General features: G+C 36.1%; 1 protein-coding gene across 2 annotated transcripts; it reads left to right on the top strand.

Annotated features, from left to right (window-relative positions):
- The first annotated feature begins 292 nt into the window (after positions 1 to 292).
- Positions 293 to 14514, top strand: LOC133675838 (uncharacterized). 2 transcript variants are annotated; one of them, XM_062097353.1, is made up of 28 exons: positions 294 to 523; positions 603 to 804; positions 932 to 1050; positions 1186 to 1302; positions 1488 to 1628; positions 1791 to 2165; positions 2268 to 2425; positions 4108 to 4229; positions 4340 to 4431; positions 4526 to 4769; positions 4890 to 4953; positions 6538 to 6686; positions 6802 to 6872; positions 6971 to 7144; positions 8738 to 8809; positions 9625 to 9726; positions 9816 to 9905; positions 11568 to 11643; positions 11726 to 11837; positions 11933 to 12002; positions 12159 to 12338; positions 12479 to 12601; positions 12687 to 12770; positions 12868 to 13052; positions 13206 to 13344; positions 13443 to 13502; positions 13931 to 14035; positions 14125 to 14514. In XM_062097353.1, the coding sequence occupies exons 1-28, from the start codon at positions 377 to 379 to the stop codon at positions 14236 to 14238; spliced, it is 3687 nt and encodes a 1228-aa protein (XP_061953337.1). In that variant the 5' UTR covers positions 294 to 376; the 3' UTR covers positions 14239 to 14514. The 2 variants fall into 2 exon arrangements, with proteins under 2 accessions (XP_061953336.1, XP_061953337.1); XM_062097352.1 differs by having other exon boundaries at positions 293 to 523; positions 1791 to 2425.
- Positions 14515 to 16016: the final 1502 nt, after the last annotated feature.

Here is a 16016-nt window from a genome sequence, read left to right as displayed (position 1 = left end):
TTACATCACAAAAAATCTCAAAAACTAAAAAATTTATTAAAAAAGGAAACTTTCATTAGTTTTCCTTGACTATTTTATGGAAAATACCCAAATTATTTTATTAAATCTTGTTTAGAATATGATTGATATTGAAATATTTAAAAAACGTAAATGACCAAAATGAAATATTACAAAATATTAGGGATTAAAATATATTCTTAACCTCAAAACTTTACTGCTACCTACTCTCCAAAAATGAAAACAAAAATGATTGTTTTTTCCTTATAATAATAAATTAATAATTCAGCCTTGAAGGTCTTGCCTCTCAATTAGCTAAAACAAAGCTACGTGAGGGGAAGAGAGAGACAAGCACACAAACAAAAAAAGAAAAGAAATCATGGTTTCCACAAGAAGTGGATCTCTTTCTGCTAAGAGATCTTCTTCAGATGACAATAATAACAGTAATAGCAAGAGATCTTCTCCCTCTGAGGATAATAATAATCATAATCATAATAATAAGCCACCATCACCAAAACGTCTTAAGGTAAAAAAGAAGAAAAAATTGTAAGATTTTTTTGGTGTTGTCATGGAAAAAGTTTTTGATTTGTTTCTCTGGATTTCAGGGAGAGAATGGTGGAGTTACGGAGAAACAGATGCCGACGACGGAAAATTCTAAGGAATCGAGTCCACCGGAGGAGGATCCCGACGACCATGGACCTGGAGATGCTCGGACTAATGGTTGTGGTGGTGGAGGCGCTTTGATTTCGGGGAAAGGTCAAGAGACGGTGACGCCGGCGGTGGCTGTTGTCACACCGATCGCTGAAGGTAGTGTACTTTCATTTTTTTTTCAATCAAGTGTCAAGCTTTGTACTAAATTTTGGATTTTATGAATGTGTGAAATTTGAATTTTAAGTGTTGTTTTGTTGATTTTTTTTCTGGATTTGATTACAAGGTTCTACTCCGGTTGTACTGGAGAAGCCAAGGAGTTCGTTTTCCACTTGGAGTTTATATCATAAGCAAAATTCAGGTTTCGAAACGCCTTGGTGTAAGCTGCTGTCACAGTCTGCTCAGGTAGTTCGATTTGCGATTATTTTTGACTAAATTGTATCAATTGTGTGTGTGTGTTTAACGTTGAAATTGAAATTTATGTGCAAAACGTTTGATTTTGAAGTTTGACTAGAAATGTTGATTGTGTTTGGATTGCAGAATCAGAACATAAAAATCTGCAAGTCGAGCTATTTGATTGGTTCAACCAAACAATGCGATTCTCTGTTGAAGGATCATGCAATGGGCACGATTCAATGCAAGATTAAACACACACAGGTATTGGTTATGTGTTAAGGTATTTTGTAGGATGTTTTGGCAAATGCAGTGTGCTTGTTTGTTATCTGGAGGGTTTTCGATTAGTACATTAAAGTGGTGTTTTGTTTATTTAATAGTTCTTGTGGAGGTGAACTCCTGAATATGTATATGCAGTTTGAGTACTCATTGTTTGTGGACATGACCAGCGCGAGGGAGGTGCTGTTGCTGTGCTAGAAACCTCAGGGAACAAGGGTACGGTGCAAGTAAATGGGACAGCTGTCAAAAGGATCTGTGTGCTTAATTCAGGAGATGAGGTTGCCTTTGGTGTGCTGGGGAACCATGCCTTTGTATCCTTTACTTCATTTTAGTGGTTCCATCTTTCTTGCTTGTGGATTCTCTTAGCCCACTTACCTTCCGTCCCATCATGTTCTTTTGTTTGCAATCGTTAGACAATAGACTTTGTTGTTTCATTGTCACCTGATAATTTCCTTAATATCTGTCGAAAATAGATTTTTCAGCAACTTTTGACTGAGGTTGCAGTTAAGAGTGCTGAGGTTCATAGTAGTATGGGAAAACTTTTGCAACTTGAAAGGAGGTCAGGAGATCCATCAGCTGTTGCTGGGGCATCAATATTAGCATCCCTTTCAAGCTTGAGGCCAGATTTATCATGCCGGAAGTCTCCAGGACAGACTACCGGTAAAATAAACCATGGTAGTGATGTGCCCGCACAGTCTGTCATTCATGATGGTTCAGAGGTCGAGCTTGATGGCATGGAAGGCAATTCAACTCCAAATTTAGGGAGTGATAAAGCTGCTGAAGTTGGAGCAATTGACCATAATCTTCCTCATGATTGCGGCCAGGACTCTGGCACAGAGGCAGGCAATGTAAAAATCTCTGGGATGAATGATTTGATAGGGCCTTTCTTCAGGATGTTAGCTCGAACATCTAGTTATAAACAAAAATTGAGCAAAAATATCTGTAAACAGGTATTGGAAGAAAGGAATGAGTGGACGAAGGATTCACAACTGGCATCGACCTCAGGTATGTCATTGCGATGTGCAGCATTCAAAGAAGACCTTCATGCCGGAATTCTTGATGGCAAAAACATAGAAGTTTCATTCGATAATTTCCCTTACTATTTAAGGTATAATTTTCTCTTGCTATCTTTAGTGTACAATTTCATGTTATTTCTGGCAGTATTCCAGCTGGCAATTTTTTCTCTCCATTTCTTAGATTCCTGTTATGACTTAATGTTAAAACTTCTATTGTCATACTTTCTACTTGCATAGCACCTGTGAATAGGGTTGTTGTTGCTAGCCGTTAGAGAGAAATGATTGCACGGTATCTGGCTGTTTTATGTGCATTTAGACTGTCTACTCTCCCGATGTTAGAATGTGATTCTGATTTGAGTGTTGAAAACTGGAAAGCTGTGGTTTTAGCTCAGCTTGGTGCTGCATTTGTATGTGATTCTGATTTGAGTGTTGAAAACTGGAAAGCTGTGGTTTTAGCTCAACTTGGTGCTGCATTTGTTTTAGGCATGACTCTTAATGCTCATATGCCATCAGCTTTTATTGATCACTATTGACACTATTGCAAAAGTCTGCTAATGGAGTATTCCTTATTCATGTCCTATTTGTTAATATAATTCCATACCAATGATTGTTTATTATGGAAATTCATGGTAGAACTGAAAGGGTGAAAAAACCAATTCCCTCATTGTTAGATGGCTTAGAAACCCAAAGGTCTCACAATTAAACTGCCAAGAAAATGATGGATCTATCCATGGAGCTGTGTAATTTGGGGGATAGAGCATATATGAAATCAGTATATATGTTAAGACTAGAATTTGAGATCTGGAATGTCTCATAGTGAAAGGAAGGGATGGTATTCATGGGAATGAGAAGAACCAAGTAAACATGAATAGATCCATGGGCGTTTTATGATTAGGATGTCTGGAACTAAGAGAAGCTAAGTATAATGTTAAACAGGGATGTTATTCCTTTTTGAGTGGGGACCCTACTTTTGAGCTTGATAAACCTGATGAAATAAAGTAATGAAAGAAACAAACAGATCCCACACTTGTATCCAGCTTGAATATTTATCCCTGTAAACCTGGGTATTGGGTTTGAAAAAGTTGAATATTTGGACAAGTACCTTGTTCAGACACTGGTACTAAGAATACCTTGCACAAACAATCCCATAGTGGAAAGGCCAATCGAAAGGGATGGTCTGATCAGACATGTACACCAATATGGTGGAATTATGTGAGAGTTGTGGAGGTGAATTTTGTTCCTGTTACACCACAAGGTGGGCATCCTTTGTGAAAGGAGCATTTGTTTGACTTACCATGCACAATTTGTTTTTTAGGGCTATATTATACAGCAATTAATTGCATGCATTGCACAGATCTCCCTGCCTGTGGTCATGGGTCATGTGATATGGATGGTTTAAATTGCACAAAGCAAAAGTTCCACATCGTTATCCAGAGCTGTATGACCTTTATGATGCTGTGACTGTGCTGTATTTATCCTTCATTTCTGTGTTCTGCAAAATGTTTTGCTATGCGTTGTATAAAAATAAATAATGCAAGTACATGTGTGCATGCGATTCTGATTCAATGGCGATTACCACCTTGCATGTAATTTTGTGTCGATGATTATTTTACCTTGGATATCTGGTACTGCCAATAAATTTTGTAATCTTAATCAAGTGGGAAGACACATTGTTCACTTGAGCACGCAAATCTTTTAGCAGGAATTAGAGATGGTATATTTGTTTATTTATTTGCACGTTGATGATCTCGCATTTGTCATCTTTCTTCTGCAGTGAGAATACAAAAAATGTGTTAATTGCAGCTTCATTTATACACCTGAAGCACAGAAAACATGCAAAATATACCTCAGAACTAACTACAGTCAATCCACGGATTTTGCTTTCTGGTCCCACCGGTGTGTGGCTATTTTACTTCCATTGTTATGTTTTAGAGTTTGTAAAGGTTAACTTTTGTCAGAGATGAAATGCTAACTTGATTTCTCTCTCTCTTGAATGCTATTTGTAGGTTCTGAGATATATCAAGAGATGTTGGCAAAAGCACTTGCCAATTACTTTGGTGCTAAATTGCTTGTATTTGATAGTCATTCATTTTTGGGTGTAAGCTAAAACTCATCTGCTTGACTATTATAGCTCTCTATCTGTAGTTTATGAAGACTAATCAGTGATTGAATCTTCAATTGTGAATATGTAGGGTTTGTCTTCTAAGGAAGCTAAGCTTATGAAGGATGGATTTAATGCAGAAAAATCCTGCACTTGTTCTAAACAAAGTCCTGTGACCACAGATGCATCGAAGAGTGTGATTTTATCAGCCAGTGAAGCAGACACACCTTGCTCTTTAAATGCACCTACTAATCTAGAATCTCAAACAAAGATGGAAGACACCCTGCCTTCTTCTTCAGGTGTAGGAGCATCGAGGAATCTCTTGTTTAAAAAAGGTATTTAAGCTATCGCAAGAGAGGCCTTCTAGCTGGCCCTCCACTGTTCTTTCACATTCTAGATTTTTTGATTTTTATTGAACTCTGATGTAGCAAGATGCTCCAAATATTAACATGTAGGTGATAGAGTCAAATTCACAAGCTCATCTTCTAGTGGCTTATATCAAACAGCATCATCATCAAGGTACAGTCAGCGTGAACAGTTCCTTCATCCTTTTCTTCTCTGTTATTGCTTTGATCAATTGCTTTGTGGTATCTTGAATGTGAACTGCCCTGATATTCAAGCAGTTCAGTACTTCTCCTGATCAATTTATAATGCTTCCCTAACCATTTATTTCTTGTATATCAAATTTGCAATTATTGGTCCTTGATGGCATCTTCTTCTCATTCAAATACTATTGAAACTGACATATTTGGTCAGATGATAGAATTCATAGATAAAAAAAAGGCGGGTTTGGGGATAAACATTTTGTTATTTGTGGTGCCATAGATATTTCGTGTTGGGTGGAGGTTTGTTATCGTGCACTTGATGTGGATGGAGAGAAATTTTATAGTTCTCAAGAATGGTTTTATATTTAAGTTGCTAATATGGCATTGAATAGTTATTTGATGTCCTGGCTTTGGAATTTTCAGAAGATCTTTTCTTAGCTGTGATATTCTTCAGGGTTGGCAAACTCTTTATTTCAATTTTCTGCATTTTGCAGCAGACATTATTCTTTTTCTTTCTTCTTTTCTCTTTTCTTGTGATGTCTTCCATTTTGCAGTAGGTATTATTCCTTTTCTTGTGGTTTGTGTTCTTTCTTGATAAAATTTTAGTCGTCCTAGAAGAAAGGACAATTTACCTTTGCATAACTAAATAAAAAGCCCCACATACTTGTTGGATAACTGGAGCAGCCCCAGTAGCCGGCTTAATTAGGAGCTGTGTTTGAGATAAAATGGACAGATAAAGAAGCTTTGAGGATGGTTCTGTTCAGTTGTTTGAAGTTTTTAATTCACTTAACAAGTTACTCTTACTTCATGGATGCCCAAAACACATGCACTGACAAAATTGATAAGAAATTGATCTTGAATTGAATTCACTTTTGACTGAGACTAGAGATGATATTGGATTTGATTACAACATTAACATGAACCCTAATTGACTAGGAGTTGAATTGTTAAGAAATAAAAGAGTGTATATTTGAAGAACAAAAGAAGTGCATATTTGAGAGAGCTTTAATACTTTTTTTGGAGTTGTATTATGTTAAGGCTCGGATTGGTTGTAAATATTCATGATCAAGAATGGCTATAGCAAGCTGTTATAAAAGCAAGGCTCATGTAAATGCAAACATGGCTAAGCGTATCCAGTTTTGGTAAATTGGAGCTATATTATATCTAGTGTTTCAGATCAGCATTCCCTTTGGAATACAGAAGAACCAGCATGTAGAAAAAAGAAAAGAAAAGAAAAGAAGAGAAAAGAAGGAAACTAAAAGAAAAAAGACGGAAAAGGGAGAAACAACATTGTCGTTTATGGGTGAGAGAGGCAAAACGAAAGGTATAACCTGATTAACATGTTGGCAGCTTAACCATCGCTCCCCCTTTGTGTGGTGTTGTCTCCTTGGTGATTGATCTTCACTTGTTTTACTGAGATAGGAAACTCATCATATCCTTTTGTATTTATTATCTTTCCTGGTCATAGTTTACCTCTGTCATCCTTGTATTCTCAACTTTTTTTTTGTTGATGCACCATGATGTTTAACAATTGATCTCCTGTTAACTCTTGATATAGGGGCCCACCTTATGGGACTCGTGGAAAAGTTGTGTTACTTTTTGAGGACAATCCTTTGTCAAAAATTGGTGTGAGGTTTGACAAACCAATACATGATGGTGTTGATCTTGGAGATGTTTGTGAGGGAGGTCATGGATATTTCTGCAACGGTATGTTGAACTGGGTCATAAACATTGTCATGTGCATAGACTTGATAAATGGTTCTATCTATTCTTCCTTTTTCAACTCTTATTTAATTGAAAATGTCCTTTGCTTTCTCTCCAGTTGCTGATCTTCGTTTGGAGAACACTGCTGTGGAAGATTTGGACAAGTTACTCATTAACACATTGTTTGAGGTAGCAATAATTTAGTTATTAAGTAATTGAACTCATTTTGTTCTGGCATGTTATATCCCATTTCATTGTCTTATAAACCTTATTGACTCTTTCTTCAGGCTGTTCACAGTGAGAGCAGAAATTCTCCTTTCATTTTGTTTATGAAAGATGCAGAGAAATCTATTATAGGGAATTCTGATTCATATTCTACATTCAAAAGCAGACTTGAAAAGCTTCCTGATAATGTTGTAGTAATCGGTTCACACACGCAAAATGACAATCGGAAAGAAAAGGTAATGTTAATGCAAATATTTATAATGCAAATATTTATTTACTTGTTTTATTTTTTGCATGCATGAAATTTCATCTGTATAAAGGTTAAAGGTGCCGAGTCTAAATTCCTGTTGGAATTACTGGTGTTGTTTGTTGAAGTGCAAAGATGAAGTTGAGGCATCTCTGTCTTATGTTCCTCTGTTTTTAAATAAAGTCAATAAACATGAGGTTGCTATAGAAATTAGAAAGTTTATACCACAGTATTTGTTTATATGCATGCTTTTTTTGTATTTTTGTATCATGTATGAGCTTAGGGCTTCCTTCTGATGTCATAACTTTTATGGGTTGACCACTATTACCTGCAATGTGGAGTGGTATGCAGTTTGCTAGTCCCCATCCCCCTCCTGCCCATCTCGTGGTGCGAGGGGGGTAGGCTTAGTAGGGTCACTATTTCAGGCCGTGGTTCATTTCTAAGTGGTCGTACATAGAAGTATTTATTAATATTCTTTTAATTATTAAACATTAGATTGTTTTATTAAGATAATCACGCCATGTGTACTTTCAAATTCAATCAAAGGATAGAAGTATTGTATGGGTGCCTGTAGATTACAACTTCCAAACAAGATACTTTCCACCCTTGGCTCCTTAAAATAGCATACAGATTATCCCCTCCACAAAAGCTTCTCCAGGCACAAGACCATTTTTTTTTAAGGCAACAAATTGAAAAGTCCAAACTAAATATTCATCTTTTCAGATTCCCATTAATAATAGATTTTTTCAAATATGAATATTTCCCTTCTTGTATAGGTGTTACACTTTTACTGCTATATTTAGACGCAAATACTTGTAAATCTATCATAAAGTCTAAAGAAAAAGCAGGTCGCCAGTTTTCGCAATCGGGATTGGGTTTGACAACAACTTAGATAAAAACAAATTTCAGAGTGAATAAAGTTTATAAACATGGATCACTTGTTCATTTTAAAAGTCATGGATTCAAATGGGAATGACAGTGCTTTGATGGGTGCCCTTGTTAACTAAAATTGAGTCTGATACTAGCTTTTATGGGTGATGAAAGGCCTGTCATCAATAACAATGATGAGCCAATACTGGTTAATGGAGATTCATATGTTTGGCAAGTACATTGAGGTCATTATGCATCTCTAAAATATGTTTGGAAATTGTTAGTTGAGTCAATTCAACTCTACGAAGCCTTAGACCCACTTAGCTACACAGACTATTCGTCCAATTTAAGGTGCTATCGAGGCAATGCGTGTAATTCTATGAGCTTAGCTCCATATCATAACAGGTGGAGGAAATGGCATGTTGCATCTGACAAAGATTGACACGTCTAGGTCCTAGGAGTTATAGGTATCACAGTCTAATCCTTAGCCAGGATCCCTTTTTTTTTTTTAAAAGAACAAATAATTGGTAGCTCACTATATGTTTATTCAATTTCGTGGTGTTAGTTATGGACTTTAGGGGAGCCTTGTAAAATTTGAGCTTATGTGTTGCACAGGAAAGGATTTTTCTTCCAATCTTGCATTGTATTATTCATGGTCCTGCTATACGGATCTTGTCATTTATTTACGCTACAGTGTTTTCTTCCCTTGCAGCCACATCCTGGTGGTCTTCTTTTCACAAAATTTGGCAGCAATCAGACCGCTCTGCTTGACTTGGCTTTTCCAGTGAGTCTATCTTTTCCCCTCTCCCCCACTCTGTTTTCTATTTTTGTTTAAAGTTGCAACAAGTATTCCTTCTCTCTCTCAACTTTTCATTCTTTAATTGTATTCACAGTATGTATGGTTCTTTTACTTATGTGGGAAAAGGGAAATTTTGATCTTCTATGCAAAGTAAATTAGTAATGCCTCTTGAAAGTTATTTTGGTGCTTTTCTATGCTCCTGAGTGGTATGCTGAAAAAAAAAGGTGCTTGCAGGTTTATTTTTTTCTGTGGATGATTGGCATTATTGTAAATTCATTCTTGTTGGCTTTGGTGTAGGTTTGTTCGAAATAGCAGTCTTAAGCATCATCAATATATTCCATTTATATCAAGCTAAAATAATTTTCATGTTTGCTAAAAAAAGTTTTAATGTCTAGCCCATGCCATAGTACTTCACCGATTTTTTTAATACGAAAAATTTGTTGGTAAAAAAGGAAAATGCAATTGGAGAGAATTTTTTATGCTTCTATCAGCCTTCCTGGGACATTTTTATATCGGGGAGTGGGCATTGAGTCAGTTTAGAGTCCTTTTCATTTTAGTACTGGTTTCCAGATGTCTAGTGGAAAAGGATGGAAATTTTAAACTTCTTTTTCTAGGAAGTAAATGTATCATTTGTATAACAATTCCTGTATGAAGTTCTCTCTTTTCCTCCCTTTGTCTCTCTCTATATCTCTCACACAGACAAGCATATATGTGGCCAATTGATGGTAAGTCATTATATTATGGCTGATCTATACTGTTGATTTTCTGATGATTGATTTTGGCGCCTTTGATATTTTCAGGATAGTTTTGGAAGACTTGGTGACAGGGGGAAAGAAGTGCCAAAGGCAACAAAACTTCTGACCAAGCTCTTTCCAAACAAAGTAGCTATTCATATGCCACAGGTCTGTGTGATGGTTGCAATTTTTTTCTTTATTTTATTAGATCAAAATTTTATGTGCAGTTTCTTAAGGAAGCTTGTTAATTGATGCAGGATGAAGCGCTTCTAGCATCTTGGAAGCATCAGTTGGGTCAAGATTCTGAAACTCTTAAAATGAAGGGGAATCTAAATAACCTGTGCACTGTGAGATATCCATCCCCATACCATTGTTTGCAGCTGCTTTGTTTTGTTCATTGATCAATATTTTTAGCTTCAGTTTCTGTGGCTGATTTTTACTTGACTGTGCCTCATTTGACAAGATAACTCAGGTGTTTGTATATAATAGACTAGTCAGTGATTCATGCATGCGAAAGTGTTATCCATCTGTGTTATTATATAATTCACTGTTGCATGAGATGCTTGCTTGAACCTTGTGGTGCATTTTAGTCCCTAAGATAACCATCAGCCTTCAGTAGATATATCAATCCTGTCTTTTGGGGAAAAAAGCTAGAGTGATAGTTTTGTCGTGCTTTCCATGTTGATTTTCAGGTCAAACAGTTGAACACGGACTTTGTGAAGAGTGTTTTCAACTGTTCATTGTCTTCTAGTTTTCAAGTTCATATGTCTGAACACTATATCCTAGCTTTGGCTTTAAAGTATGTCTGGGAGGGTGGAAAGTGGGATGGAAGAAATCAGGGGGCAGGAAATGAGGGATTGAAGTTACTTTATGATCTTTTTGAGAAGAAGAGAAGGTTTAGGTCAAGAAAAGTTAACCTATAGCCTACCAAAAACCAAAATCTTGAAAGTGGAGAGGATGTGTGAGGGAAAATGAGTGAACATTTTCCCGCACAATAAATTTTCTTTAACGCAAAAGGAAGGATAACAAATTTATGTTTCTTTTCACTTCAATTTCCTTCAAACTCTGTTCCTCCAAACATAATTTTTCTCTCCACAACTTCCCTCCTCTTTTATCCTTGTCTTGAGAAGGTGGTATGGTGTTTTGCCTGTCCCGTGAGAGATGTCTAGGTGGAATGAAGGCAAATTATTGATGCCATGGTAGCAGTCAATAAACTGGGATATTTGTATAGGTGAGTGGTGGATTGTGTGATAAGGTTGATATGGAGAATTCTTAGGAGAACGGAGTTTGATGATTGTTGGAGGAAATGGATTATGAGGTTTTATTGTATACTACTCAAAGGTCAGACAAAGTGACGTGGTATTCTATATTAGTCACTGTAGATGGGTAATAATATCCTATTGGTGGCTACATTACAGACTCACTTGCAGAACATTTTTCAAGGAAAATTATTAGGCAGCTATATGCTTTGCTTGTTTCACTTGATTTCAGTTATGATTTCTCTCCTCATTTCTAGTCTTTTTTTTCCTGTTCTTTGTTCCATCACTCTCTAGAAAGGCAACACGTAGTATTTCTCTAAGAAAGTTCTTATGCATCCAATGCATGGCCTGAAGTCATCTAGTTTTTGTGTTCTAAAAAGTTGCGATTTTAAAAGTTTTTTGTTTGTATCGGAAGTTTCTGCTTTCTCATATATTGAGAAAGGAGGACATGGAGCTGCCTTTTTTTTATTGTGATAAATGTTAACTCATATATGCTATTTTGCCACCTTTCTTCTTTGTAATGTTCTATTTTTGTGTTCTTGAATGATATTTTTGAAGGGTAAACTAGTGTGTTCAATCTGGATGAGGATTAAACAGTAAATTTTTGATGAAATTAAACCTTTTCTTTCACAACCATCTAATTTCTGTGCTTGTAAAAAACTATGATGGATGTTGAAATGGCGGTGCATGGTTAAGAAGTAAGGCTTTTGGAGATGGAATCTCTCTAATTGTGTGCCATTTCATATATAGGTTTTGGGCCGGTGTGGAATGGAATGTGAAGGATTGGAGACATTATGCATCAAGGATCAAACACTTACAAATGAAAGTAAGTTTTATATTTACCACATTGCAATGTTAACAATTTCCAGTGATCTTTCCAAAAACTCATGTTTTGGTGTGCATTGCAGGTGCAGAGAAGGTAGTTGGGTGGGGACTGAGTCATCATCTAATGCAGAATTCTGAAGCTAATGCTGATGCTGATGCTGATGCGGATGCAAAGCTTGTTTTGTCTAGCGAGAGGTAAGTGATAGTTTTTCTTGTATCATTCTCCTGACTCCATGTATTGGTTATTGTGTTGATTACATGTTTGTAATACTGTTTTGCAATTCTGGCAGCATACAGCATGGGATTGGAATCTTGCATGCTATCCAAAATGAATCTAAAAGCTTGAAGAAGTCACTGAAGGTGATATGTAGATTCATTTGCAGATACTACACCGAACAAGTTTATTAACATGCACCAATTTTTTGAAGCCCGGGGCTATAAATAGCTACCTAATTTCCTATTTGGGAAGGTTTCATGAGCTGATCTCCATAGTGATTTTTTTTTTGTCTCAATCAGGATGTCCTGACAGAAAATGAATTTGAGAAAAGGCTTTTATTTGATGTCATTCCGCCTAATGACATTGGAGTTACATTTGATGATATCGGAGCTCTTGAGAATGTCAAGGACACCTTGAAAGAGTTGGTGATGCTTCCTTTACAAAGGCCAGAACTTTTCTGCAAGGGACAATTAACCAAGGTCTCTTCATACCTCTGTATTCAGTTAAACCAGTTATTTCATTTAAAGGAACTTTGATATTTGTTTTTAAGTAATAGGATTAGACTGTGATATGTATATGAAGAAAGGCATATATGCTCACGGTGATCTTCCTTGTGCAGCCTTGCAAGGGCATACTTTTATTTGGACCTCCTGGAACTGGAAAGACTATGCTAGCAAAGGCAGTGGCAACTGAAGCTGGGGCCAATTTCATCAATATCTCAATGTCCAGCATCACATCCAAGGTTAAGAGTATAGCATGCTTTATTCAATTTCTATGTGGAGTTTATTTTCTGATCCAAAAACTCATTTTAATCTCATATGCTACAGTGGTTTGGTGAGGGTGAGAAGTATGTCAAAGCTGTATTCTCGCTAGCCAGTAAAATTGCCCCCAGTGTTATCTTTGTTGATGAGGCAAGCTTCATATAACTCTTTCAGCATTTTGCATATGTTTTTTTCCCTTTGAATTATGAAATCAAATATTTTTCTGTGGTTTGGCTGTGTTGTATAGGTTGACAGCATGTTGGGAAGGAGGGAAAATCCGGGGGAGCATGAGGCCATGCGGAAGATGAAAAATGAATTTATGGTGAATTGGGATGGTCTACGAACAAAAGATACAGAACGAGTTCTTGTACTTGCAGCTACTAATAGGCCTTTTGACCTTGATGAGGCTGTCATTAGAAGGTTGCCACGAAGGTGATTTTTTATTTTTATTTTTTTCACAACAAGCTTACTAGTTCAGATTTAGAGAACTTGCATCTTGTGTGTGAGTCCATTTGGCATATGATAAATTTTGTACCTACAAGCTTGTGCTTTTCTAATGCAATTCATTTTCATGTACTTAAACAGATTGATGGTAAATTTGCCTGACGCTCCAAATAGAGCGAAGATACTCCAAGTCATTTTAGCGAAAGAAGATTTGTCACCTGATGTTGATTTTGATGCAGTTGCTAGTATGACTGATGGATATTCTGGAAGTGACCTCAAGGTCCTAGCTTTTTTGTTCTTTCCCTTAACAAGTTGATATGTGAATTGATTTTTGTCAAGCTTGGTGGTTGTCTTACATCTACACATGTTATATGGCAGAACCTATGTGTAGCTGCTGCTCACCGACCAATTAAAGAGATATTGGAAAAGGAAAAGAAGGTCTGTCTTTTTCTTCGTCATCAAAGATCTGTTAGGTTAAATTTGATGCGTTAACATTTATGTTCTCCCTGAAATTATTGTAGGAATGTCCTTTTCTCCTGTTCCATACACCTCCATTTAAGACTCTGTAATGTGTTCTTATAAAAAAAGAAACGAAAAAGAAGGCGTCCAGTGTATTTATATAACCACATTTTCTCATAAAGTGCCCATGAATATACGGTCCTCAAATTAAGTTTCAACGAGGCAAGTACAATATGGATACCAGATAAAATGATCTGTTGTCAGTTAGGTTGAATGAAAATTTGCTTTGGTGGTTCCGAGTATTGGGTTTTACTGCTGCTGGCCAGATGCCTTTCTAGTTTTATTAGCAGAATTATATTGTTCTAGGATTATTTGGTCCATGATCGAGCATGCACAATTGATTATAGGAACGGGCTGCAGCTCTAGTAGAAGGTAAACCTGCCCCAGCATTAAGCAGGAGTTCTGATGTCCGGCCCCTAAACATGGTTGACTTCAAAGACGCTCATGAACAGGTAAAAACGATGACCAAATTTTATCGACTGATATTTTTTGTTAATCTGCTTGATTGTGTTATTATGATATTTTCCCTGTATTTAAACAGGTATGTGCGAGTGTTTCATCGGAGTCGGTGAACATGACAGAGCTCCTACAATGGAATGAACTGTATGGCGAAGGCGGCTCTAGAAGAAAGAAGGCACTTAGCTATTTTATGTAAATTTTCCTTTGTACAAAAGCTTCCCATCTTCTTTTAATTTTTTGTCCCTCCTAAAGTGGGTTCTCAAGGAATTTTGCCGCTCTCAATTAGGACCGGTAGAGTAGCCATTTTGCCTGTAAGGTGAAGTATAGGTTTTGCTAGATCATGTTTTTTCTCTTACCTCAACTTTGTGGGGATGGGATGGGTGGTATAAAGGGCGTGGAGCTACCCCCACCCCTATTAACAACTGAAATAGAGAAAGAGTAGAAAAATAAAAGACTTTGTCAATAGATTGCATATAGTGTGTCTGGATTAATTTACGTGTATTTTAATTAATTTTTTAAGGTTTTGAAGTTAACAACCAGGTAAATCTCTAGTAGTTCTGAGATTTGTAGTATTCGAATTAGTAATTTTTAAAAAACAAATCTAGAATTTGATTAATTGAGCTATATTGAATATTATAGTAAAGTGACATGGCTTGATATTGATTTTAACAAAATACTGATTAAATGATAATTAGTTCAACAAGATATTGAAAGTATAGACCTTGACATCTTGTCTCTTTTGCTATCCTTGAAATCTTATGGCTTTTTGATAGAAAAACATACATTTCTGGTGATTAATCAACTTTCTCTAGCATAATGGCCATTTCAACCAAGAAGAATAGAATCTCAAACTTAATTTTGTGTCGAGCAAAACCAATTATTTCCACCATCTTGAGACTTTGATATGAAAAACTCAATTTTTCATATGTATGCACGACACTGTAACATTGTATGCACGACATTGGCCTTCAGAGTAAGTTTGTGCAAGCATTGGGATGCCTTAATCAGGGGAGGGGATCTATGTCAAGCATACTCTCATGGGATTTTGCAAACGTTGTCAGATGCTCTGGCTTGGTTTGTTCAGGAATATTTGGGAATTCCTTGCTTTTCTGCAATGACAAATTTTAGAGAAATCAGAACCTATAAACCTAAAAATGTACTAGAAACACTTCTAGAGATCATTAGTTCGAGTCTCATAAACTTCAGGACCACTAGAGACTTACATAATCATTAACTTCAGGGCTCGTGGGATTAGTCGATACACGTTCAAGCTAGCCCAAACATCCATGTTAATTAAAAAAAAGTACTAAAAACACGCACAAACCAAGGATTTGATTGATACATACAGTGTGAAAAGACAACTTAAGGGTTTTTAGTTGAAAAAAATAACTTAAAAGCAAGAAAGATCGGGTAGCCAAGGGTCGAACTTTTTTTTATAAAAAATATTTGTTATAGATATAGTGACACATCGACCAACCAACTTTTTTTTTTTAAAAAAAAGACACGTCATCTAGATTAGTAGATGATATGTCGACTCTAGTTTCCTTGCTAGCCACCTCAAGTGGCTAAAAGTCAGATTTTGACTTCTTGGATAAAAAAACATGCCTTGGATGTCTCCTTAAACTTATTTTGGGTTTAAATTAACCAAGAATCTGTAAAAAAAGGGAAAAATAAACTCAAATTTTAAAAAATTTCATGGGGCGTCATTTATCTTTTCGAGAAAGATAAAGGTTAAAAAAACATTCCAATAAAACTATTTTCAATCATCGTCAGTCACCTCATATATATGAAAAATCGTGTTTTCGAATCCTTCGAAAAAAAAAACTATTTTCAACCTTAAAACACCAAAAAAACATCTTAAAAAACTTAACAAACCTATTATGGATTTAAATTAGCAAAAAATATGTCAAAAAAAAATCAACTCAAAAACCTTTTTGAGACTCTATGTATTTTATTAAAAATACTATCATCATC

The sequence above is a fragment of the Populus nigra genome, chromosome 16 (assembly GCF_951802175.1).
Source record: "Populus nigra chromosome 16, ddPopNigr1.1, whole genome shotgun sequence".
Lineage (NCBI taxonomy): Eukaryota > Viridiplantae > Streptophyta > Magnoliopsida > Malpighiales > Salicaceae > Populus > Populus nigra.
The sequence above is the reverse complement of the archived record's forward strand: the minus strand, read 5'-3'. Positions and strand labels throughout refer to the sequence as shown.